This window comes from Panthera leo, chromosome D2 (genome assembly GCF_018350215.1).
Source record: "Panthera leo isolate Ple1 chromosome D2, P.leo_Ple1_pat1.1, whole genome shotgun sequence".
NCBI lineage: Eukaryota > Metazoa > Chordata > Mammalia > Carnivora > Felidae > Panthera > Panthera leo.
This window is the reverse complement of record NC_056689.1, coordinates 72,963,225-72,990,025: the sequence shown is the minus strand read 5'-3', so window position 1 is coordinate 72,990,025 and position 26,801 is coordinate 72,963,225. Positions and strand designations below refer to the sequence as shown.

The 26,801-nt window shown below is 44.2% G+C and overlaps 1 protein-coding gene across 4 annotated transcripts in view; it reads right to left on the bottom strand.

Annotated features, from left to right (window-relative positions):
• The window catches only part of ENO4 (enolase 4), a 28,635-nt gene extending 2,643 nt beyond the window's left edge, over positions 1-25,992 (bottom strand). Inside the window, exons 1-13 of one of the 4 annotated variants that reach the window (XM_042907600.1) lie at positions 25,590-25,991; positions 18,757-18,885; positions 17,797-17,987; positions 15,750-15,883; positions 13,930-14,099; positions 13,709-13,840; positions 12,300-12,353; positions 11,022-11,078; positions 8,756-8,920; positions 5,804-5,929; positions 4,084-4,279; positions 1,743-1,810; positions 1,102-1,219 (exon numbers count right to left, since the gene is read on the bottom strand). In XM_042907600.1, the coding sequence (XP_042763534.1) occupies positions 1,102-1,219; positions 1,743-1,810; positions 4,084-4,279; positions 5,804-5,929; positions 8,756-8,920; positions 11,022-11,078; positions 12,300-12,353; positions 13,709-13,840; positions 13,930-14,099; positions 15,750-15,883; positions 17,797-17,987; positions 18,757-18,885; positions 25,590-25,754 (1,705 nt within the window). In that variant the 5' untranslated portion in view covers positions 25,755-25,991. Of the gene's footprint in view, positions 1-1,101; positions 1,220-1,742; positions 1,811-4,083; positions 4,280-5,803; positions 5,930-8,755; positions 8,924-11,021; positions 11,079-12,299; positions 12,354-13,708; positions 13,841-13,929; positions 14,100-15,749; positions 15,884-17,796; positions 17,988-18,756; positions 18,886-25,589 lie in introns of all 4 variants that reach the window. The other 3 variants (XM_042907599.1, XM_042907601.1, XM_042907602.1) reach the window with 3 other exon arrangements.
• Positions 25,993-26,801: the final 809 nt, after the last annotated feature.

Sequence of the window (26,801 nt, the reverse complement as noted above, 5' to 3'; positions counted from 1 at the left end):
GTAGGAATAATCATATATAGGAGCAGTATGATTTTGCCTATCTGGAAAAACCAACCCGATATTACACATCCAACAACACACACTAATGTCTGATTGCCCTTACACTCCTCAGAGTCTCTCCATTATGTTTTTAAAAAAATTTTTTTAATGTTTTATTTATTTTTGAGAGAGAGAGAGACAGAGCATGAGCAGGGGAGGGTCAGAGAGAGAGGGAGACACAGAATCCGAAGCAGGCTCCAGGCTCTGAGCTGTCAGCACACAGCCCGACGCGGGGCTCGAACTCACGGACCGTGAGAGCATGACCTGAGCCAAAGTTGGACGCTTAATCGACTGAGCCACCCAGGCGCCCCATGTTTTTATTTTCTATGAAGCTTAGGGTGTGTTTCAAGGTCATTACGTATGTTAAACACAGCAAATTTATCATTATGGTTTCCATCGCTGTCTCTGTTGTTTGAATTACAAAGACGATAACGTGGTCTCTAAATACGTCTGTATGCTATGTGCCTACTTCTGGCCATCCCAGTAACATGAAGGGTAAAAATGGTATCTGGGGTGTTTTCTCTCCAAGTAGCCAGTACTTACAAGGTGCTCCTATCCAAGCAAATCTGCAGAGGTGTTTACCTCATAAAAAAGAAATAATTTACCTCATAAATTCCCTCGGTTCTCTTGAGACCGTAGCCTTTCCAACGTATGACAAACTTAACATGCTGTCTACTCGTCTGAAGTAAAAGGAGTTGTTTCTGAGACTCATCAGGAAAACATCTGCCTTTAACTTTCAGGGGCTGTGCAGCCAGACCTTAACCATAATTTGGAGCATAACAAAAGGTAGGCTTGGAGATTCCAATCAATTAATTCTATTGAAAAGCACCATGCAGCTTATTCATGGAGAGGAAGGGCGAGAGTTTTAAACATTCAGGTAAATAGATAATCCATTAAGAAAACAATGCACATTGTGGTAAATGCCACCCCAGTGTTGTCAGCACTTAGTTATAGTCTTTGGATTCCCCTGCCCTCCTGCTGAGGGCCTCCCATTCCCCCTCTTCCAATCTTTGTTCTCTTATTCATGGCGAAGTGAAAACAAAGCAAGAAAGCAGCACGTACCCAGTGCTCCCTTCTGGACAAGTTCTTCCTCTATAGTAAAAAGGCGGTTGTACTTAGTCACCCGTTCGCCTCGAGAAAGACCTCCCAACTTGATAAACCGGACACCGAGTCCAATGGCCTGAGGGGGTGGGGGACAAAATTTATTTTAAACGAGAAGTCACGTGTTGCTAAAATACGAACCGTTCTTTAGGGAGAAAGGGAGCGGACACCGCGTGCTGTTCTGGTTTTCCTCACAACTCAGTATTTTATCTTCATGTAGGTAACACGGCCTGCTTACAAAGGGACAGCGGCAAAAGGTAAAGAGCGTGACTAAACATCAGATGCTTTACTAGTCATGTGAGCGTGCTGATTTTATCTAAGAACATTCTGGCCTTTCCCACTTCATTTTAGGCGGTAAGATTGCAAGGGCACACCCCAGCCATTTTAGTGGGCTCATCATTTTCCCAGGACTTCAATTTTTCTTCTCTTTAAAAGTTCAAAGATTAGCTCTTTACAAAAGGCAGCTGTCTGGGAGGAAGCAAGTCTCTTTCATAAAAGGTTACATGACTTTCTCCGCCAAATACTGCATTTCTCTGAAATACCAATTCGAGATAAAAGCAGTGTTTTGGCAATTCTGCAATTGACCAGCTTTTAGCACTTACCAAATCGACAAGGCTGTCATCAGAAGACTCTCCTTCTGTACTTCCAAAGACAGCGATGTGCTTCTTACCTGTAAGGAGAGGAATTCTTTTCAGGTTTAGATGGTATAGGAACAGTAAGTCTGTGTATATATATACATACATATATACATATACATATATGTATATATGTATGTGTGTGTATATGTGTATGTGTGTATATATATATATATATATATATACATATATATATATATATATATATATATATATATATATATACACATACATACATGCCTCTGGAACCAAAATTTAAAATTTGCTAGAGATTTGGGGCACCTGGGTGGCTCAGTCGGTTAAGCGTCCGACTTCGGCTCAGGTCATGATCTCGGGGTTAGTGAGTTCAAGCCCCACATCAGGCTCTGTGCTGACAGCTCAGAGTCTGGAGCCTGTTTCGGATGCTTTGTCTCCCTTTCTCTCTGTTCCTCCCTCTCTCTCACTCAAAAATAAAGATTTTTTAAAAAATTGCTAGAGATTTCAACCTTTCCTGTGAAGAGTCAATGATTTGACCAGCAGAGAATTCTGATCTAAGCATTGTATTTTTATTACCCTGGTTGTTTTTTGTTTTTTGTTTTTTTGAGAAAGAGAATGCACATGTAGGGGGGAGGGGCAAAGGGAGAAGAGGGAGGGACAGAAGGAGCCCAATGTTGGGCTTGATCTCAGGTGAAATCATGACCTGAGCTGAAATCCAGAGTGACACGCTTATGACTGAGCCACCCAGGTGCCACTTGTTACCCTAGTTTTATCTGTTTATGCCTTTCTGGTATCTTAGATGTTAAATACTACATGAATGCCACCTGTCAACAAATCTAAGCTACCATAAGTTGTAGGACCTTTATGACCGCTAAAGGGGAGAAATGCTCAAATTAGGTTGACACGTTTCTAAGACCACAACTGTAGGACACGATTCCATCTTGTCCACGTTCAGTGTAGAAAAGTGTGCATCTCTGAGACAAAATCTACAGGAAGTAAAAGGGCATCATTTGGGGAGATGATATGCCTCGTTGGATTCCACAGTTTATCATGTAGAATATTATTCAAAGGAACCTGTCGTTCTGAATGTTTACTTATGAGACGAACAGTGTCGCTGGTGCTTAATCAGTCATTTGAGGATCTCAGAACCCCTCGAAATTTGCCAGTCTACAAAGAGCCAGGATTCTTCCTCCAGAGACAGTGTTTGTGCTTTAGAGGCAGGAGCTAGAGTGGCAATCTGAAGTGATTGCCTGCTGAGAGGGAGGCCCTGGAGGAAAGGCCAGGGCTGGGGCCTCCCATCCACCTGCTACAGGACAGCCCTGCCTGGGCCCTCGACTGGGCCCTCTGCAGGACAGGGACTACGCACATTCCATTCCCTCCTCTGGCACCAGCCCAGGACCCTGGCTGCCAGTCTGGCCCTGAGGCCTGCTCCAGCCTTCTGCCTAGTTCCTGAGACCCACTCATGTTTCAGGCACTGTGTGTAAGTGAACGAGGCTCCTGTGAACTCACGGGAGTTTACAGTCTAATGGAGGCTACTAGACATTAAATAACTGAACAAGTAACTGTGGCCAGTAGGATATAGAGAAAGCATAGGAGGCTATGAGAAAGGTTCAGAGCAACCAGGTAGGGGCGAGGAAGCCCGGAAAGGTACATACATCTGAAAAGGTTTCCTTTAAGGAAAGGAGACCTAAAGGATCAGGAGTTGTTAGCTCAGTAAATGATACAGGGCAAAGCATTCTAACCTGAAGGAACAGCATGTTCAAAGCCCTCAAGTTGGTAAAGAGTTTGAAACTTGTGAGGAATTGAAAACATCAGTGTGGGGGCACCTGGGTGGCTTAGTCAGTAAGCATCCAGCTCTTGATTTTGGCTCAGGTCATGATCTCACAGTTGTGAGATCGAGCCCTGCTTTGGGGTCCTTGCTGGGCACGAAGCCTGCTTAAGATTCTCTCTCCCTCTTCCTCGCCCTTGCTCGCACACAAGCACCCACTCTCTCTCTCTCTCTCAAAAATAAAAAAATCAGCATGGACAAGTGGGATGACTGTAGTGCGGTATGAAGCTGATAAGGCATTGTCCTTAGCCACCCCTGTGTGGTAGCCCTCGATAAAGGGGTCAACCTTCTGGACTGGGGCTGTTGTCGGAACACTGAAGTGACTCAGTAAGCTAGCTGCATTTCGTCTTCCAGCATCAAAGCTCTCGCAGATGGTTGGAAATTTGTTTTCCTTCCCAGATGAATGCCATGCTTTTTATTAACTGATAAACTGTGTTATTTTTGGCTCCTTTTACAACCAAGTTCAGTTCATTATGAGCCTGTTAGATCTATATTTTTACTCACTGTCAAGAAGATTGGTTATTTGCACCAAGTCAGACATCGTAGTTTGATTGGTGTGTTTGATGATCAGCCCACTGGATTTGGGGATGCTGATGTTACCATTCTCTAGAAGTTTAGAAATGCTTTTGGATGTAGTTCCTGCAATTATGTAACATCTGGAACCAAGAGCATTATAGATGCTGTCCCACTGTTCAGAGTCCTAGGTAAATATTTAAGAATTGATAGTTATACTGCATTAAGCATAGTCACAAAACAACAGGAATCTTATGGCACATATTCAAAGTTATCGATCTTTCTGAGAGCCACAAAACAGTTTTCTGTTGTACCAGCAGTGGCTGAATGATACCTGAATCACAGCCACACAAATTAACAAGCTTCATGGAACAAAACTTCAAGTGATTAATTAAATTTGAGCTTATAGATCTAGCAAATAAAATGTTTAGCACATGAAATGCTCCACAATGAAGTCCTTCAAACGCAAGCTACTCCTACCCCCCGTCTTATCCACGACACCAGTAATGACTGCTTGGCCAGATCTCACTGTTCTATCTGGTGAACCGACAACTGAAGGAAATGCCCCTGCAAGAGCCCTAGGTTCTCATTGTCAACACCCTTATTTTTTATTGGTGCGACCATCACATGAAATGAAGTGCTTATTATTTTTTAAAGGATGATATACAAATTCCTCTAAGCCGCGGTACCAGATTCCAGCCTGTCCCACGAGAACACACGACACAGGGGCAGTTTGTCGCATTAAAACCGGCTGAGGTCAGAGCCCCGGGACAAGCTGTGGAAGTCGGGGCTCTGCCAGTGCCGGGATGAGGCACAGGCGGTGACAGGAGTGATGGCTGACAGAGGCACTGGGCCACCAAGTGAGAGGCAGCAACCATCCTCACTCCCCAAATTTAAATCATGCATTATCTCAGAGAGGGTATCTGTTCAGCATATCTAATGGTTCTGCAGTTCGTACCATGAAGTCTTGGAGTTTTGGAGCGTTAGGGAGAGCGATGGCCTTCTGTGCTACATGGACCACCCTTGTCAGGTGCAATTGCTGGCACGGATCCCCAAACCCCACTATCTGAAACCTTACGAAAAATACGGCTTCGTGGGGCGCCTGGGTGGCTCAGTCGGTTGAGCATCCGACTCGATTTCGGCTCAGGTCATGATCTCACGGTTCGTGAGATCGAGCCCCGTGTCAAGCTCTATGCTGACAGCGTGGAGCCTGCTTGGGATTCTGTCTCTCCCTCTCTCTCTGGCCCTCTGCCGCTCACGCTGGCTCGCTCGCTCACTCGCTCGGGCTCTCTCTCTCTCAAATATTTAAAAAGAAAAAAAAAGTACAGCTTTGTGACTTTCGTGCATTGTGTGGCGACTGGATCTCGGTTACGAGCGTTTGACCTAGCCCGCATCCTGTTGCCGGGAGCACTTCACAAGGGCGTGTGATGAACTTGCTGAAGCAGCGGCTAGCACAGCGGCTCGCCCGGCCTGGCTTAGGTTGCTCGTAAATACACGGTACCCTGAAGTGCTCGGGGCTAGCTTGTTCCCCGCTGCAGAGAGGAACACTCCTATGTAACTGTGTTTCTGCTATGCGTTTGCTCGGTGCCTGCCTTTCCTCCTATATGCTGAAACAACTCAGCCCCAGCCCAGACTGCAGTATTTCGAATGACCAATCCAAAAGAATGAGTTTGCTCTGTGTGGGTATAACATTCGAGGCGGATCCCGTTACCTCCTTCCTGAAAGGATCGATCAAGGCGATAATTGAAGGGAACCGGCTGATCAGATCCCCGTACAGGTCCGCCATCTCGGCTGCGTTTTTGTACGTTCCCGTCATCACTTCGTACTTCCCTCTGCTCTGAGAAGTGTTCGGACGATAACAAAGCACAGGATAAATGGTGAATTCCTCCAGCGTGAAAGGTGGGATTCCCATTCGCATTTACTCATCGCACATAAAAGGTTGTGAACGTTCTTTTCAGGCTGTACGCCCATTAGAAACCTATGCACCTTAAATGTCTGTTAAATATTAGCCTGGGGAAATCGAGTCACTGTTCCCCTTCGTGCCCTGCGGGGGTCTAACCACTGACTTCAGATGAAGCCTGGCGCGCAAAAGACCAAGTACACAGAAGGAGAGGAATCATTTCTTGCTTAGGTTTGTGACGTGGTGCTCGCTCGCTGCCTGGCTGCTTGCACAGATGGGCGAGGACACAAATTTGTAAAACGGGACAGCACTGCACAGGGGCCCCACTCGCCAGAACCCGCCGTCTTTCCACTCACAGTAAACGACTAGCTTGTTTCCTCTACTGTGGATATCCTAACATTTGAAAGCAGAGAGATTCTGAGACACTAACAGCCACTATGAAAAGTCAAGTGACCCGTGTGAAGGCATCTCCTTTTCAGGTAGCAGCAAGTTCCGGCAGGAACCCTACGGTCTTGAAAGTAGAGTTCCAGTTCAACCCCACTCATTTGAAGTCCGGAAAGCCCCTGAGTCATCGAGGAAACAGGGCTTAAGGCTCTAGTGTAATCTCTCTGCAAAACATCGCACTGACTTCCAGGTCTGTGTGGAGGGACGGCACCTGGGGCGTATCTAGGTACTGGGGAGGAGGCAGAATGGAACAGAATGGCATTTTGGTTTGCTAACGCCCTCTTGTTACTGCTGCTAATGGCAGGGATTCCACTGGAATTAGAAGTCCCTAACTGCCAGGATTTTATTCTTTTTTTCAGATTAAAAAGCAGCAAGAACTTTTAGTTCTTTACTGCAAAGCGTTAAAAAAAATCCTATCTTGTCAGTAAAGAAAAGTTAAGGACTTTTTAAAAAGTTTATTTTCATTTATTTTGAAAGAGAGAAGTACAAGAGCATGCATGCACACGCATGTGAGTTGGGGAGGGGCAGGGAGAGAGGGAGAGAGAGAAAATCCCAAGCAGGCTCCACACTGTCAGCACAGAGCCCAACAAGGGGCTTGAACCCATGAACCATGAGACAAAACCAAGAGTCGGACACTCAACTGACTGGGCCACCCAGAAGCCCCAGAAAAGCTAATGACTTTGAACTAACATTGTAAGAATTATCTGCTATCAAGCTAATACATTTTACTGAATATAAGCAAAAAAATCCCCATTCTAGCTAGCACTAGTCAGTATATTCATAGTTCTTGGTATACATTGCTGATGAAAACATGCAATTATTTTTCGTAATAGTATGCCTAGGAACCAATCATTATGTGGAGAATAGGAAATTATATTAAACATTCCTTCATGCACTTAGCATCTTTAGAAAACTAAAAAGGACTTAGAAGTCAGCTGAAACTTAGGGTTCTCATACACTGCTCAAATTTTCCTTTGAAGTTTCAAGAATTGCAAGTTCAAGCAGAATTCTCTCTGGTCATTTCCCCTGAATTTGACATTAATTACCAAATCACCACACGTGTATGTGAACATGCTGGGCGTTTTGTAAAACACAGACTCAGCATTTGTGTATTTGAAGAACAGAAGTATGTGTACGTCTATCAGATTGGCAACTTTTAACAGCATTCCTAACATGTTAGTTTCTCAAGTTTTAATATTAACTGCAGGCGTGTTAACCCCGAGAAAGCGAGGACTGCAGCTTTTTAAAAGTGAACCTGTTTTCTGTTCTTTTTAAAATAACTGCCTGCACGTGGTGTGGTCTCTGGGTGAAACTTCGTCACTAAAGCTCTGTCCTAACCCAGGCTGTGGGTAGCACTGTGATGGGCTTAATTGGATAAAAATACATTCTCCATAAATGTCAATAACTTGCAAATATTTTTATATTTAAAAAGTGAGTCACAGGGGCACCTGGGTGGCTCAGTCACTTAAGTGTCCAACTCTTGGTTTTGGCTCAGGTTCATGATCTCACGGTTCATGAGTTCAAGCCCCATATCGGGCTCTGCACTGACAGTGTGGAGTCGGCTTGGGATTCTCTCTCTCTCCTTCTCTCTCGTCCCCCCTTCCACTCTTGCTCTCTTTCAAAATAAACAAAATAAAGTGAGTCACAGCAGAAATTCTGAGAACCACTTGTCCAGAAGGGCTTACCAAGTCACAGTTAAACAATGGGTTCACTTTTCATGCTTGACAAATTCAGCACTTACCAATGAAATGAGTGAACTCAGCAGGACATGCCAGCTTGTTAAATTATTTTTCAACAGCTCTCATAATTGCAATGTAAGCAACCATGTTAGTAATTTTTGTTACAGGATTTCTATATGTAATTATTTTGCCATTTTCTGTTAATTTTTAAAGATCATAGGGGCGCCTAGGTGGCTCGGTCAGTTTTGGCTCAGGTCATGATCTCATGGTTCATGAGTTCAAGCCCCGCGTCAGGCTCTGTGCTGACAGCTCAGAGCCTGGAGCCTGCTTCTCATTCTGTGTGTGTGTGTGTGTGTGTGTGTGTGTGTGTGTGTGTGTCTGCCCCTCCCCCACTCTCTCTCTGTCTCTCTCTCAAAAATAAATAAACATTAAAAAATGTTTTTAATCATATGGTTATGGTATTCTCTGGTCATTAGCTAACTTGGCTTTCTCAGGTGGGCATTTATGTTTGTCCCCTCACACGATATTAATAAAAACAACAGAATCTGTTTGGAAAATGTTCAGAAACACTCGTTTTGAGTTCTAATTTAAAAATACTAGGACCCAACAAAAAGTTAAGTGTTCTGGAGCAGAAACTTACATAATCTATCAGCTCGTGTGCAGCACAGTTGATGGCTAGATGCAGATTGGTCCCCAGGTCCAGCCCCAGGTTTGCACAGATGCCTTCGATGAGGAGCAGCGGCTGCTCTATGGTGTCGTAATTAATGGTTAAACAGCCAAGATGGGACATCTTGCCGGTGATGGGCTGCTGTAACCAAACCAAATGATGCGTGTAAACTGAGCGCAGTAAGATTCTTGGAGCTTCCTGGTTATAAACTAGGCATTGTTTATAACCAGGTACAGCCCCCTAGATATGTCTCTGTGTCTCCACTAACGGCACATCCAGGTTCCTCTCATCTCTGCATGACCTTCCAGCGTACGACTGCCCAAAGTATCTGGAATCATTTCCTTAGCCCAAGGTTTCAAGTCGGACCCAGGAATACACTTGTCTCTTTGGTCTGCCTGTGTCATCTCTTATATCAGCTCTTTCACTGTACGTGGGCTGACCTGAGCTGCAACCACCAAGGTAGTGAATTTCCACCTGGTCTCTGTAAACGTCTGTCCAGCCTGTCCCTAACTCTGTCCTTCTCCATCTACTTCCAAACGCGCTCTTTCCTGTGTTCTGTCTTCCTTTGGAAGAATATAAGTATTAAAGCTGGAACCCTCCTTCAGGAAACGTTTTATGAGAAAAAGGAGTGAAGAACTCTGCTAAAATGCGTTGCTGAGGATGGAAGAATGTTTGGGACCTGAAGCAGCCCAGGGAAAGCCATGAGTTTCTATTGCAAGGTCAGCCCTGATATGCCTCATCATAAATTGCCACTATCCAATTATAACATAGTTGAAGCAGAATCAGTAATTCTGAAGGGTGTGTGTGTGTGTGTGTGTGTGTGCACATGCATGCCAAACTCAAGAGCAAACCCAAGTGTGTGCACGAACCTAGGTGTAACTATCCCATTTCTCTGATGATAACACTAGTCAATTATAAGAACCATCCAACGTTTTTAATGTCAGCGAGAGGAGCCTTTTATTTGGCAAAGGAATAGTTGGGGAAATTTCTGTATATCAACTGAGGAGTTTTGTTGGAGTCTTCTAAACTACAAAAGTATGACTTATTTAGAGTTTATCACTTATTAAATGCCAGCTACCATTCTAAATGCTTTACATAAATACATTTACTCCTTACGTTAACCTATGAAGCAAGTACTATTATTATCCCATTTTATAGAGAGCTAAGTAACTTGGAACAGATTTTAATCCGGGAAGTTTAGCTCCAGAGTTCATGCCTCCACGGGTATGGCTGCCTCTCTAGAATCGAGCAATTAAGCTTTTTCTAACAGAAATAGAAAGTAGCAAAGCTGATCACAGGAGAACCGATCTTGGTCTGAGCTTCTCGGAACACAGAGGACAACCTGCTGGCATGAGGGAAACAGCGTCGATACCGGGTGGCTTGTTCATCATCGCCTAAGCACTCTTACAAGGTCCAACTTTAGAGTGTTGTGTTCATCCCGACAGATGCAACTGTCAAGTACTTTACTTTCTGGTGTATTTTTCCATACATTTCTCTTCTCTCTCCCAATTTTGAAGAGGGATTTAATTTTCCATCTTTACTAGGCCGGGTGAGCAACTAGGACCATTTGCATTATCTCCGGGGTTCTTATTGGTTATTCTAACTATATGGTCGAAAGGTTAGGCATGGAGCAGATGTGTCTGTCAGAGCACCCACAATCACCAGAGTCATTGACTGATCAAGGTCAGATGGTTTCCCGAGGCTCTTGCAGCCATCCTGGCCAATCTTGACAAGAACTGTTTGTCTGACGCCGTCGACAAAATCTGAGCCCCCGTCATGGTTCTGGATATGGTGCTTTGGTGACTTTGCGGGACGCGATGAAAGAGATGGCTCTCTTTTTGTGCCTTTTGTTTCTCTCTCACTTGATAGGGGTAAGATGAAGATCGAAGACCTTTCCCATGTGCTTTTTGGCTACTTAGCAGAAATTCCCCTTCCCCAGCATTTCACCTATCAGGTTCCAAATACAATCCTGTTACTTATAAATGATTCTCCATGCCCTCTGAGATGTCGGCTGGACAGACAACTGCTGGCCCACAGCCTGTGGCCAGAGAGGGAGGATGGAAAGATCTCCCAGCCCTGGGCTCTGCCAGTTTCTCGCTCTTGGAGGAGGAGCACTGTGTTGTTTCGATTTGTGTCAGCCCTGGTCTTGGAGCTCAGTGACTGGGAGAGGAACACGGGCAGAGAGGATATAAACGAATTGTGTCATACTGAAGTGTGGTAAGGAAATACATAAACTTACTTGACTTCTTTTGTTTCCATTATGCCCTTTTTTGGTCTCTGTTTTTGGAGGAGGCGGCTGTGGGACAGAAGATGAAGATAAGTCACTTGCAATTATTAGGTCTTGTGGCCCGTCCACTGTTCTGGGCCCTGTCGCACTGTGAATCACACATGTGTGCGCTCACACACACACACACACACACACACACACACACACACAGAGGGACCTTACCAGCCCCTCCCTATTTTGATAATCTCCAAACCGTTTTTTTGAATTCAAGTGCATGTTCCCTTTTGTTCGTCTTTACGTTGTACCTCCAATCATTATAGATGGGGTATGTGGATAACATATCCGTGTATTTCTACTCAGGTAAATAAGTTATTATTCTCTCATACGAAGTCCCCTCCTTGCCCTTAAGGAGAAACACCACTGTGGGATTTGCTTTTAGATTGGTTTGAATGTTGTTAAGGTACAAACCCTTTGTCCTGCAGGGTGGACTTGTCTTTTGGAAACAGCCAAAGGTCATTAAATCTGATGAATCTGGTATGTGTAATGTCATTAGAGATTAAAAGATACTTTCCAAAGATAATTGGTGACTTTCAATACCCACAATGTAGGGTGTTGACAGTGTTCTAGATCCAGGATTCAGCCTTTAAAGGATGCTTTTTAATACGCAGCATTCACAGGCTCTGTAAATTGGGGTATGTTTGTCAAGAATCAGTATGGTTCACACCCAAGTATATGCAAATACAGATATCCTACTTCTTTTCTTCACGATGGAGTCAGCTGAACTTTCTATCCCCTTGTAAAAATACCACACTCAGGAAGCAAAGTGATGTGCGTGGCAGGGACATACACTGGTGAACAAGACAAACACAGGCACGACCAGTGGCTCATATATATGGTTGCCTGTCATCGTCTGGCTTCTGTGGCTTCCCTCTCAAGGGCTGCCTGGCCAAAGGCTCCTGTTTGCCCAACACCAGGATCCCAAGCAGACACAAGAGTCTGTGCCTTAACCATTACACTAAACTGCCTCGCACATCCTAGGGGCCAAATCCTTTCTTTGCAAATGCTAAGGGGTGATCTTAGCATAAAGCCAGCTGATGAGACTGTTGAAGGCCATTAGAAACTGGATCCGCAGCCAGTGAGGGAGTGTAGAAGTTTGCCTCCTATGGGAAACCCAAGGCAAATTAATACGTTTTACACATCAATAACAACAATACTGAGTTAATGAACTGTAATGAACTATAATTTGTATATATTGTCAGCAATTCCATACCATAGATCCTCTTTACATACCATTTCAATTGTTTTGTTAATATGTTTCTGAATTTCCAGAAGCATCTCCACACCCTGTAAATAGAATAATCATGATCTTCCACAACTGCAGTCTAGAAATTTTAAATATAAAAACTTACACCACACGCTGGCTCTTTCTAACTGAATATTTGTAGGGTCCCTGACAATGTATCCTGGTTAGTAGATTGGATATGGTCTATCAAATCAGAAGATTAAATGTGAATCTTCGGCCCTCAATTTTTATTTGGTTGAAAATGAGCGAGACTCTTCTCACAATCCTTTCTCCATTGTTCAGAATTGACAGGTTCAGTTGGTTGGATCAAATGGACCTCATTCTCTTTCAGTCTCTTGACCAACCTTTTTGCAGTACATGTCACAGGTCACCCAGGGATTCTGCATGATAGTGTTTGAATTAGTATAAAGCCACTGTCACTTAAAAAGTCGACACAGTCTAATGACTGTGGGATCTGCATACGAAGACAAATACAGAATGGCATGCCAACTGCTCTGGTACCCAATAGCACAACAGATATTAACTGCAGGGAAGATTCTGGTGCCAGCATCTGAACACGATCTGATGGATGGTGAGCCAGCGATGGATTCCTAGTGTTCCACAATCAATACATTGGGAGATAATGGTTATTCTCATAAAAAAGAATTCTTTATCATGAAGAAATTATCTTGAGATTTTTTTTTAATGATTTTCACTAGCTTGGATAAAAAAATATCACTCAATGTATTACCAGAGAGGATGAAACATCCTGCATGTTTTTTCTGAAAACATCTGCTATAGAACACGAACATTTGTTCCTCCCAGTGCCTAACTGGTAGAATATTTCACGAAGATTTAAAGAGGCGTATTGGCTCATTCAGACCATGGAAGAACAAGACAGACGCTAGCACACGACTAAGTAGAAAGATGCAACTTAGGATTCGTTCATTCTGTAAACATGCACCAAACCTCTCTTTTGTGCCAAGCAGTCTGCTCGGCCCCGGAGCTCTTACTGAACAGAATTGGCTGCTAGGAAAATGCCAGCTTCCTCTCGCTGCTGCCACAGTGCATCGGCCAGTAAATAAAGATGCCTCAACTCCCCCAAATAACAACCTTCCAGCACTATCAAGGCCTGCCAGGTTACTCACCCGGGGCTTCTTGGGGAGTCACTGGCACATGTCAGTGCTGAAAGGAACCAGAAATTGAAGGTGGCCTAAATGTGCCACCCCCCCCTTTTTTTTTTTTTTGACATCTTGCTTTCTTCCCAAGTCCCTGATTTCCTAAAGTATTTTTTTTTCTCATTTTATAATTAATTCTCTCTCCTTCAGTGTCATAAACCTTAGGGACCCTCACTAAAGACTCATCGATGGTGGAGTATATTTTTTGAGAAAAAGCAGTATGATATACTATAAGGTACTTGTTTAGCTGTTAATCCAGGATGGGGTATACAAATCACTTCTTTCATTAAATTCAACTTCCCGGGCGATGACTTCCCACAGCTGACCAGAGATACCATTAGCAAAGGTATAGTTAGCTTTGTCGGCTGCTCCTGAAATAGGAAAGAACAAGGAGAAACAAGAAACATGGTTCATTGCTATGGAGATACTCGTGGGTCCTTGGCACATAATAGATACTAACCTGAGGGTGCTTCAGTAATGCAATATTTAAGTAGAGGGGGTTATTGTCCAGCATGGCACTGGTTTTGGCCACAGCTAGTGACACTGCCCCAATGGCCATGCTGCCACTGAGGACAGGTTCAACAGGTTCTGGAGGCAAGATAGGCTTCTCTGTAAGAGTATCTGTCCTCCCTAGAAGGAAAAAGAGTGATAAAAGATTCCTTTGTAGGAAGTTTGACTATGATAAAACTATCTATTTTTAATGCTTTACTTATAGATGTGAAGGCCCAGTATAAAGAAAGGGGGAAAACCGAGGCTAGACAGAAAATGCTCTCCACCCCAACCCCCAAGAAGTTTTTGTGTGATGTTCAAGTAATCCTTAGCCCTGGATCTTGCCACTCTTAAGAAATGTTAAGACATTCAATATTAACTCCTTCAACAATTTTATGGGGTAGATACTGTTAGCCCACATTCACATATAAGTAAACTAGGGCTTAGGTTAAAAGATTGGCCCAATATCTAATAGAACGTGAATAAAGAGGATCTGGACAGTCTTTGGATTCCAAGTCCTTTGTTTTCTACACCTGCCATAGCTCCTTGGTACCCAGCTTTTTGTTGAATGTCTCTCCATGCACATGTATCTAACTGGTTACCTTTCTGGCCAATCCCAAACAGACACCTCATTATTTAGAAGTGGCATCCAAACCCAGCCACTGACCCTCACCCTCACCCATCTTTTACTCTCATTTGTTCCCAGTGAGCCAGCCTGATGAGGTGCTACGCCGTCCGTTGTAAATCGCTAGGGCCCTTTCTGCCCTTCCCCCAGCTGCTGGTCTGGCTCGGGTAGGTAAGATAAGTGGAAAAAGCTATGTAAGCGCAGAGTACATAGTAAATCTTTAGCAAATTCCTGTCTCCTCCTACTTCTCTTACGTTCCATGTTCTGTCAGTCAACAGCAACTGCCAAATAAACACCCAATGCTGATCTCTACCTATAATTCAGCAGTGGCTATCTCCCTGTCCCAAGAGATTGGTTTCATAGGATTCTTTTGCCTTGGGCGACTCTCCTTCCCTCTCTGGGCCTCAGCATCTGAATCTAGGAAATAAGAAACCATGTCTCCATGTTCTCTTTGATCCCCTCCTGGTTCTGGTGCTTTCTTCTTCAAGGAAACCCACATTTATTGGGTGTTTGTGCGTTTGCCTCACGCTAGGCGCTGGTGGTGCTCAGTTGAATGAGACATGATTCATGTCCTCAAGGAGCATGTTGGAAAGACATAAAACTCTGTTTACAATACCAGCAGCACTGGAGGGGCTGAAGTTCACAATATGTTGGAAAGCACGGAACAAAGGGCCATGATAAGTTTGATTATTTGCCTTAAAATAGCAAAGTTTACCCCCCTCCCCCAATTTTTCTTTATATGTTATTAACAGGACCGAGAAAATGTTGGTTATCCGTATCAAAGGATATTGCTAATCTTTAAAATATGGAGTGGCTTTTTTGATGAGCTAATGGATATTTTGCGGGGCAGTTGAAGGTCCCCCATACCACTTTTCTCTTCCCCATCCGGCATCGCCACACTCCGGTACGCTTCCTTTGGTAAGTGCTCACCTCTGGGGAAGGAGTATTTTTTCCTTACAAAGAAAACAGAGGGTGGGGTGGGGTAAAACCGCCTAAGATCCTCGACATCATAGCTTCAAGCAAGGAAGTCACATGCAGGATGGATGGTACCTGGTGGGGAGCCCGGCCTAGGTCTGCAGCAGATTCTGATCGGAAAGGCAGTCCAAACATCAGCCTTTCTTCCTCACATAGTGGTTATGGAAGGTTCTGTAACAGGAGTCACCGACCTTGCCTTTGTCCTTTTTTTCTTGCTGGGGGTGGAGGAGGTGGAGGTGAAGGGATGGATATTGTTTGGTCTTCCAGGCCCTTTTCCAGCTGTCTTCTCTCCTTCTCTTCTTGTACTTTACTTTCAAAGAATGTCCTTAATGGCAAGAAAACATGGCTTTACAACGAAGACCACTCGTAATTTGGGCCGTGTTTTGGTGCTGACCTGACCTCCATTCAATGCGTGTCAATAATTAGCTCTGCTTTTTAGCCACTTAAAAGCAGATCACAGCTTCACTTTGCAAGGCCCCCAAACGATGGTGTTGTAACAAAACTGTGTGGAGGAGCTGAGATTACTTTTGGAAGGAAATGCATAAATGTTTGGAAATAAATGTTTGCAGGTTGTATGTGTTCGTCTTAAAAATTATTTGAGGGGTGCCTGGGTGGCTCAGTCGGTTGAGAGTCCAGCTTCGGCTCGGGTCACCATCTCACCGTTGGTGAGTTCGAGCCCCGCATCGGGCTCTGTGCTGACAGCTCGGAGCCTGGAGCCTGCTTCCGATTCTGCGTCTGCCTCTCTGACTCTGCCCCTCCCCCACTCGCACTCTCTCTCTCACTCTCTCAAAAAGTAAATAAACATTAAACAAATTATATGAGCCCAGTCGTTTGTATATTTAAGGTAAAAATTGAAGATCTAATTTGATTAAGGGCCACTGGATTTTCTTTTTGAGTAAATGACCATCAAAAGAAAATTGAGTCAAGAATAGACAGTGAAATATATAGCATAATGGGCAGGACTTCATTTTCTTTTTCTGGTGGGGAGGAGAACTTAAGGTGAACAGTTCAAAAAAAAAAAAAAACTTGGGGAAGGCCCCTTTAGGTTCACCTCTATAAAAGTTCAGCTTCCCCAGAATAAGAAGAGGCTCAAAGCTTCCATAGGAAAAGAAAAAAGCCAACAAAGAACAAAGACATGGGAATTAGAATTACATTCCACTTATTAATGATCCAGGTGTTGGTGGGACAGAGCCTTCAAAGTGCTGAGAGAAATTGCTTTTAAATGGGATCTATACTCAGGTAAACTGTCAGCCATCAGGGCAAAGTGCTGGCATTTCCGCACACGTACGAACTCCAAAACTTTCCATCCCACAAGTCGAGAAAGAAGAAGATACAGGATTGAGAAAGTAGGGGGAAAATAAAGGGATGTCCTATGGCATCTCTGTTAGCAGATAGAGAGGAACCAGTCCAGATGGGAGGTTTGGGGGGAGAAAAATTCCAGGAGAAAAGAAACGGAATAGAATAGAAGGCATGAGAAAAACTACACTGGGAAAGAAAATGAGGAATAGGATCTCAGCAGATGAGGGAAAAAAAAAACAAACAGAAAACCAAAAAACCATTAAAAAAAATTTTTTTTACAAAGGTTATGATCCAACTCTGAAGCAAACTAAAACGTGATATTATGTAGAAGTAAGCAAGCGGTGAAGTATATATAGAGAGAGACAGAATCCGGTTGACCTTTGTTGGGCCAAGAGGCTTGTGGCACCGGACCTCCCCAAAAGGAAGAGTGACGCTAACCCTTCCTCAGTTGGGTGTTGGACAATACTTACACAGCCCCAGCAGACCCTTCCTTGGTTTTCGCATGTTAGAGTCCACCTATGGACAAGCATGGAGGACTTGTCTGTGGCTGAGGGGCAGACTCTAAGCATCACCCACTGTGACTACGTGAAAGGGTAGGAGACACTCAAAGATGGCGTATGAGATAGGGGGACGGACAGGACATCATCTGGATTCTTCGTGCTTTTCCTGAGAAACGTTCTACTGAAACTTATCCTGAATCCTTTGCATGGAAAGAGACTGAAAGGCCTTACGTGGCCTCCCACAGGAAAACTTTAAAAACAAGGTTTTCAGAAGAAAAATGGTATTTTATGCTGCATTTCGCTGCTTTAGCATATGCCTTTTAATCAACTTGCTGACTGTACCCTCTAGATACAACAGACCCATATCATTGGCGGGTGAAAGAAAAAGAAAAGAGATACATTTGTACTGGATGCTTCCACTTGCAAGTGGAAGATTTACCTGAGCACCTGGTCCACCTCGGCCTGGCTGGAGGGGGCTATGCCCCGAAGCTCCTCCGTGATGGTTTTGTTGACCCACTGCACAGCAGTGCTGACGGCCTCAGACCTTTCCACTTCCTCCGCCTCAGCCTGCTCGGGTAAAGCGTTCTCACGGACTTCAAAGTGCGTTGAGATCACCACTGAACATATGTTCTGAAAATAACATAAGTGTGTTCTACGTTTTCCCTACCTTTTGCAGAAAGGAAGAAATTGAACGTATCCAGCTTTTAATGTGCATGATACTTTATCACCAGTTTCAAAGGGAAAACGAGAATATATAATTTTCTTTGAGATATTTTTGTAACTGTTGAAACAGTGTGGAACCCAACTCCAAGGAGCATTTGAAATTATTACCTGGTTGATGTACACTGATAAAAACCTTACACTGAACTTCATTTTTATCACTACCTGTCCAGGAAATAACTAAAAGGATACAGATTTTAATCATAACTATTTTCCTCCCAGAGACTGTAGTAAAATTATTTCTAACAAATATGTAGCAATTCAAATGAATTATTAAAATTACTAAAAGGAATTTGTCTTTATGTAGTTCGGCCTACATATCTATGAATCTATGTAAATCCATATAAAAACATTATGAATAAACATCCCTGGAGATTTACAGAACTTACCACCTTAATAATGTCAGAGTTTTAAACCCATTTTTGCCCCACGTCTCCATCTTGGATCATCTTCAGGCTAGCAGGTCATGTCTGTACCAATATGACACTTAAACGTAATAAAGCCATCATGTTTGACTGCATGGTTCATGCTTTATGTACATAACTACCTACAAATTGTGTGTGTATATTTCACAAACGCTGAACTTCAAAACATTAATTTTCTACAATTTAGACAATAAATGCTAATAAATGCAGTGGCGTCAGGACACAGTGAAGAATACATTTAAGCTGCTTCGTACCTTGGGGAAGTTTTGAATGGTGCAGAATATTTCCACTTGTAGGGTTGGAAGCCCCAGTCCATCCAATACGTTTCTCCCCACTACTTTGCATATGGTGGGAGGCTTTGCGAGTTTAGAGAAACAGTTTGCCTTCGACACACACACAAAAAAAACAAAGATGACAACACCATAACTAATTTGTCTTTAAAAGGTCATTCGCATTTACTCTAGTTTCTACTAAACTTCTCCCTCAGTGTCCTCCTCCTGCGGGGATCAGGCTAGCGGCTCTGTGGGAACTGCCCCGGCCTCATGAGCTGAAATCTGGATTAGCCTGATGCCCAGTCTTTGGTACATGGAGTGATTTGTTCTCTTTTAAAAATATTTACTTACCTATTTATTTATTTTTAAATTTACATCCAAAGTTGATATGTAGTGTAATAATGATTTCAGGAATAGAATTTAGTGATTTATCACTTACATACAACACCCAGTGATGATACCAACAAGTGTCTTCCTTAATGCCCCTTGCCCATTTAGCCCATCCCCCACCCACAACCCCTACAGCAACCCTCAGTGTGTTCTCTGTATTTAAGTGTCTCTTGTGGTTCGTCTCCCTCTCTGTTTTTACATTATTTTTGCTTCCCTTCCCCTAAGTTCATCTGTTTTGTATCTTGAATTCCACATAGGAGTGAAGTCATATATCTGTCTATCTCTGACTGACTGACTTCCCTTAGCACAATACCCTCTAGTTCCATCCATGTTGTTGTAAATGGCAAGATTTCATTCTTTTGATTGCTGAGTAATATTCTATTGTGTACCACAACTTCTTTATCCATTCATTAGTCGATAGACATCTGGGCTCTTTCCGTACTTTGGCTATTGTCAATAATGCTGCTATAAACATTAGGGTGCATGTACCCCTTCAAAACAGCACGCCTGTATCCTTTGGATATATACCTAGTACTGCAATTGCTGGGTCATAGGTAATTCTATTTTTAATTTTTTGAGGAAACTCCATACTGTTTTCCAGAGTAGCTGCACCGGTTTGCATTCCCACTAGCAGTGCAAAAGGGTTCCTCTTTCTCTGCATCCTTGCCAGTATCTGTTGTTGCCTGAGTTGTTAATTTTAGCTATTCTGACAGGGGTGAGGTAGTATCTCATTGTGGTTTTGATCTGTATTTCCCTGATGATCAGTGGCGTTGAGAATTTTTTCATGTGTTTGTTAGCCATCTGGATGTCTTCTTTGGAAAAGTGTCTATTCATGTCTTTTGCCCATTTCTTCACTGGATTGTTTTTTTTTGGGGGTGTGTGTTTTTGATAAGTTCTTTATAGATTTTGAATACAAATCCTTTATCTGTCATTTGCAAATATCTTCTCCCATTCTGTCAGTTGCCTTTTAGTTTTGCTGCTTGTTTCCTTCCCTGAGCAGAAGCTTTTTATCTTGATGAGGTCTCAAGAGTTCATTTTTGTTTTTGTTTCCCTTGGCTCTAGAGACATGTCAAGTAAGAAGTTGCTGTGACGAAGGTCAAAGAGGTTGTTGCCTGTTTTCTCCTCTAGGATTCTGATGGCTTCCTGTTTTGTTTAGGTCTTTCATCCATTTTGAGTTTATTGTTGTGTATGGTATAAGAAAGTGGTCCAGGTTCATTCTTCTGCATGTCACTGTCCAGTTTTCCCAACACCATTTGCTGAAGAGACTATCTTTATTTCATTGGATATTCTTTCCTGCTTTGTCAAAGATTAGTCGGCCATATGTTTGTGGGTCCATTTCTGGGTTTTCTATTCTGTTCCATTGATCTATGTGTCTGTTTTTGTGCCAGTACCATACTGTCTTGATGATTACAGCTTTGTAATACATCCTGAAGTCCGGAATTGTGATGCCTCCAGCTTTGGCTTTCTTTTTCAGGAGTCCGTTGGCTATTTGGGGTCTTTTCTGGTTCCATACAAATTTCGGGATTATTTATTCTAGCTCTGTGAAGAACGTTGGTGTTATTTTGATAGGGATTGCTGTTCTCTTTTGAACTCTCAGCAGAAACTCACATACATTTATTTCTTCTTCTTTTTTTAATAAAGCATGAATTTATTTGCAATCAAAATGAAACATCATTTTAACTTTTAAAAAAGGAAAACAAGTCTTTTATTCTTATATTTAAAAGTCAGTTTTAAATGACATAAACCCACAATATAATTCTAGAAATCAAAAAACTTCCCCATTTCAAAGAACAGTATCTAACAAAATGTAAAACTTTTAAAAGCATTTCCAACATATATTTATAGGTTTGGTTGTTTTTTAAAAAAAGAATATATCATTGCTTTGGCCACTGTTTTAACTGCTTTACCCAAATTATTTGTGCCTAATAACAACCCTATGGGATCAGTACTATTTTTGCTATCTCCACTCTATACATGAGGAAACTGAGTAGGAAGAGATTAAATGTTTTCCCCACGAGTTCAAAATAACTGTCTGAGCTGAGATTCACATCTAGGCAGGCTGATTCCAGAATCCACATCAACTGCTATCAAGTGATGGGGGAAAGGGAGAAGGGCACAAAGTCTACTTTGAAATGCATAGCATTTTGGGAAAAAAAACTAAGCCCGAGTAATGTGGTGATACACTCCCTATTTTTATGTCAGGAATATGAGGCCCCCGCTAACTTTGGCCATTCCAGACGCGGATAATCTTCTGTCTGCCATGTTGGCTTCCATTTCTCGTTTGGTGATGGTGCCTCAGAGTGAAATATGTACATACATATGAATTTAAGGGAGGAGAAAAATAAACAAACAAAAACTAACTCAGGATTGGAGTCTTAGCCAAATTAATTCACACTGAAATAAAGAGATTTGTTTTAATTAGATGATTCCAGCTATGCAACGGAGGAGAATAGTTGTTTGAAAATTATTAGTTTCTCCAAAGAGACTCCTTTTGGGAAGCAGACTGTTAGTCAAACATGACACACTTTGGAATTTTTTCACATACGTTTCTTAAAGACCCCATGTCACTCTTTAGCAGGCCCTCACCTATCCTTCTGTCCAAGATACCAAAGTCAATTGGTCTCTAGAATGCTGTGATGCAAACAGGAAAACTTCTGTGGGCCAGTTTTTATTCCTCTCAGCAAGGCATCTGATATTTTAGTGGTGAAGACTTCTGCAGAGGCTGTATTTCACCACCAGTTCACGTGTTCAAAGAGGGTTGTCAGAACCCTAGTAATAGCAGTTTCATTGATGTGGAAAAGCAGAAGCCATTTGGAAGTGATCCAAGAAAGAGGCGGAAGAGAATGAAGCTGAGGCCGAAAGCCACTCAAAACGCCTGAGTAAAAAGATACAAGATGGTGTTTCTACACAGAGGAATAGGAGCTGGGAGAGAAGGAAGAAGGAAAGTGAAGGTACACTCTCCTCAACCTCTTTATCATCAGATTGTACTGGGTTCTTTATCTGCATTCACCGCAGACCAGGCCTCTCATCTTTCGGTTTGAAATCTAATGACCTCAACCTACATGACAGGTCATCTAATACCCATCAGCGACGTGCCAGCTCGCAGGTGGGGCCCCAGCACTGCTAAAGCGAAAGTCAGTTTTCAAGCCATCCGTATATTTTAAGGACTGTGGTTTGGATGTTACAAAGTAGGTGCCTAAATGAATTGAGACAGAATCAGGAGACAAAAATATTATTTAGCTTATCCATTGTGTACTGTAGTGAATTTGATGCAACTAGCAAGGAGCATCCACGACGTATAATGTTATGTCAGGAGGGAAAAGGAACTAACATTCTTAAGTGTTTAATATGTGCCTTGAGGGAGTGATTGTGCCTTATCACTGTGTCACACCACAGTGCCTGGCAGATTTAGGATTCCACAAATTAAATCTTGTATAAACAAATACATGTCAGATACACCCCTGGAAACTTTGTATACATTATGTCATTAAATTCTCAAAACAACTCTGTAAGGGAAATCCTATCATCTCCATTCCACAGATGAGCAAACTGAATTCCAGAGAAATAAATTACACCGGGTAAAACGACCAATGTTTTAATTATTTACTGCTAAGTAACAGACTGCTCCAAAACTTAGTGGCTAAAGCCATTTATTCACCCATGAGTCTCCAAATCTGGCCTGGGCTCAATTGGGTAATTCTTTTGGCTGCTCTTGCCTGGAGTCTCCTATTCAGACTCAGTCATCTGGAAGCTTGACTGGGTCCAGAGCATCCAAGATGATTCAACTCATGTGTCTAGGGTCTCAACCAGGATGCTTAGAACATCCTAGGGGCTGGCCGGGCATGTCTTTCTTACAGGATATCCTGGAGGTGTTACATCTGTGAGCCCATCTACCTGATCTCTCTCTCCAGCAGGGTAATTGGGCTTCCTGGATAACTACTCCAAGAGGGAGTGTTCCAGTAGTGCAGCCTCAAAATGGCAGCACTTACCCTGTCTTTGTCTGCATCATGCTTGGTGAGGTGCTATTAACCAAAGCAAGTCACATGGCCAAGTCCCAAGTCAGTGTGGGAGAGATTTACATAAGACCAGTCACACTGGTGGTATGGTTCATTGGGGAACATCAATATGATAGTTCTACTAAGTGGCGGGGCTAAGAATTAAATCAGATCTGCAATCAGATCAGATGAATCACAAACTCTTTCAATCATGAGTTCTATGGTGAGGGACTAAATAGTATCGTACTGCTATTGCCCATAAGCATCTTCCTCATTGCTTCAATTCCTCTAGTATATAACAGAAGCAGAGAAGAAATGGCACTGGAGCTGAACATTGGGGAATATGTAGTATTTCCACTGGCAGACGAGAAGAAGTCAAGGGAAGACACTTCAGGTAGAGGGAACAGGAGAAGCCAAGGGGAGGGAAGTGAGGAACTTTAGGCTTCAGGGAATAGTAAGGAGCCACAGGGGGTTTCTGAGCAAGAGACTGTTGGTCAGATTTAAGATTAGGAACGCTGCTCTGGGGGCACCTGGCTGGCTCAGTTGGTGAAGTGTGCGACTCTTGATCTTGGGGTTGTGAGTTTGAGCCCCACGTTGGGTGTAGAGATTACTTAAAAATTAAAAAAAAAAAAAATTTTTTTTTTTTTTTTTAAAGGACCATTGCTTTGGCAGCACGATTAGGGTTGAACTCAATAGAGGGAGAGACTAGATGAAAATAAGGATGGCCAAAACCAGGCAGCAGCAAAAAAAAAAAAAAAAAAACCATTATCTTTTTGCCAGTCCAATTCTTGAACTTGCTTCAAAGTCCAAGCCCAAATTTTCCCAGATGCTACAGCCTACAGGGACCTTCCCTAACCCTGAATTCCTTTGATAGGCATGCAGTGATGTGTCGCTCAGTCTAGCACACAATCATGTATCACCTTATCTAGTGTGATTATGTATCAGTGGCTTTTATCCATAACCAAGGTATAAGCTCCCAGAGAGCCATACAAACTGAAGTCCTGGCTGCCTAGTAGACTGGGAAGAACATTAACACCGAGGAACCAGAGTCCAAATCTCCAGTCTTAACTTTTGCACCAAGTAGCTGTGAGACAAGAGCTTGGTGTCTTTGTGAAATGAAGAAGTTAGACTAGTTAACTTCCAAGAATTCCTCTAGCAAGAGACAGTGGGAAGAGAATGGAATTCAGAGTCGCATTCGTTCATTTGTGTCACGTTAGTGCTTGAGTGTCCACTATTTCCATGGAATCGCGAGGTACTAGGGACACAAACCTGGTCTGATTCGTCACTGTCATTCACTGTGTCCGTTGGGAAAATCATCTAAATTCACTGGGCCACAGTTTCCTTATTTGTAAAACGAAATCACAATTTTTACCTCCTAGTGGTCCTAAAGATTAAGCAACAAATCACATAGCACAAAGAGCTCAGCACTGCCCTCCCCCAACATACAGCTTTCACTTGTAGGCCACGATTGAGTAATATAAACATTCATGGAACATCCTCCATACCAACTGCCTCGACAAGATGTTGTTTTGAACCCTGTAAACACACTGTGATTCTTTATTGCATTTACATACTCTGCTGTCATATTGCCTCACCTTAGTGCAAACTCCTATCAGTTCCAACCACACTGCCTTCCAGAAGGTAGTTGGCTAGTACTTAACGGATCTAGAAGTGAGAAAACGCTTGTTTCAACTGCTCATTGCTTAAGCCTAAGGTACATGCCTGATCTTGTGCTGGGCATAGGGACTAGGGAGGTGGTAGGAAAAGGCCCCTGCTTTCCACGGAGCTCAAAAGCCTATGGAGGGTCTCATTACGGACAGGAAATGATTTAGGAACACTCAAGGACAATCAGTCCAGGTGAAGCGGGCAAGACTGATGTGAATTCGGAGTTTGGGTAGGAGCCGGTCAGATGGGGTCGGGCATCCAGGAAGAGGGCACCCTTCAAGGTACATACGCTTGAAATCAGAGTGCGACTGGGCAGTAATGAGGAGGGGGGGCTGGGCATGAGGCCACGGGGTAGGCTGAGGCCAAGCTGTGGCAAACGCCAGGGAGCTCACCCGTGGTCAAACGGAGGCCGCTGCAGGCTGCAAGCTGAGCTATGCGGTGTTAAGGTCTGTGTTTAAAGAGAACTGGCACCCGCCCAGGGCGGCTCAGAAGCCTGCCGAGCCCGAGCTGTCGCCTTAGCCACGAATGCGCCTACACCGCACTTTCCTCTAACTGCTTCCTGTCCACCACTTTCTCGAGATTCCTCCTGCCCAGGTTTCCGCACCGCTTCTTCCTTCGGGGTCGCCTCCCCGCACGACCACGGTCCTCAAGCCCGTGGCGGCGGCGCGCGTGCGCGACTCTGCGGCGCAGGCGCACGGCGTTGCCGCAGCGCGGGGCGGGGGGAGAGGGGCTGGAGGGAAGAGGGTGTTAGTCCCAGGTCCCTACCAGGTGCCCGTAGACGTCGGCAGGCTGGAGGTAGAAGGTGGAGTTGAGCAGCTCTTCCAGCCTGCGCGGGACGTCGTTCTCCCGGTAGTACTCCATCGCCTGCTGCTTCAGCTTCTGCAGCTCCCTAGTGGTCCCACAGCTGCGGCCGCCGCCTTCTTCCCCCATGGTAGGAGATTTGAGGCTACAGCTGGGGTTAGCCTGGGGGCCCGCGAGCGTCCTGTCCGTCGCTAGGCAACGCAATGAGATTTCCCGACCCCAGATCTCGCGTGGCTTCTCGCCCGGGTTCTTGCCGCGGTCTTAGGTGCGCATGGCTCCTCCTGTGCTCCTCCCTCCTCTTCCTGAGGGATTGGGCCTGGGGCTAGGGCTCCTCCACTCCTGACGCTCGCGCAGTGGCGGCGTCGTTTCCCACCACTTTCCCTGACACTTTTCCTGATGGGGAAAGAGTTCACGATTTCTGCGGAGGCGTGGGAGCGTTAGTCCCGGCCTCCAGCGGGGGACCGGAGCCTCGGATGGCGCGCTCTGGGCACCGGGCCTTCTTGCTTACCCTCCCTCCCCCCCGCGCACACTCGCTCGTCCTTCGCGGTGGGTGAGCTCCTCCGGGTGGCGCGGGCACACCTTGCCAGCCCACTCCTGGGGACGGATATATCCTCGCTGGCCCGTGGAGGTGCCAGGAATTCATTCATTCGCCCGTATTTAGCCGCCGGTCCCGAGGCCAGCAGCGTGCTGGCCGGGCACACTGGTGCGCAGGAGAGAACCGGATACGCGATCCCACCCCCTGCCCCCCTGCCCCTCCGCTGGGAAATGAGTGGGGTGAAATCACTGGAAGGGAAAAGGGAAAACCAGTGTGGGCCGAAAAAAATCGGGGTGAACCCCGAATGGTTATGGCTTGGACAGGCCTAGGGGTGGGGAACGATACAGGCAAAACGTGAGAAGGAAAAGTGGGACTGTAACACTGCCACTGGGTCATATACCTTCTCCAGTACCTTCAGAGGCTGCCTCAGTCCTGCCCTTTTAAATCCAACTGCCTGCTTGGCTTCCTTACACCTGCCGGGTGTCAGTGCAATTATAGAACTTCTTGTGCTTCTGCTCTAGGTACTTAGGCGGGAGTGGGCCGACACGGGCAGGTGTTCTTGTTCTGCTCTTACCTGTAAGTGTTCCTGACTTAAGTAGATCACTTAAAACATCTCTGTTGTGTTTGGCTTTTCTGGAAAA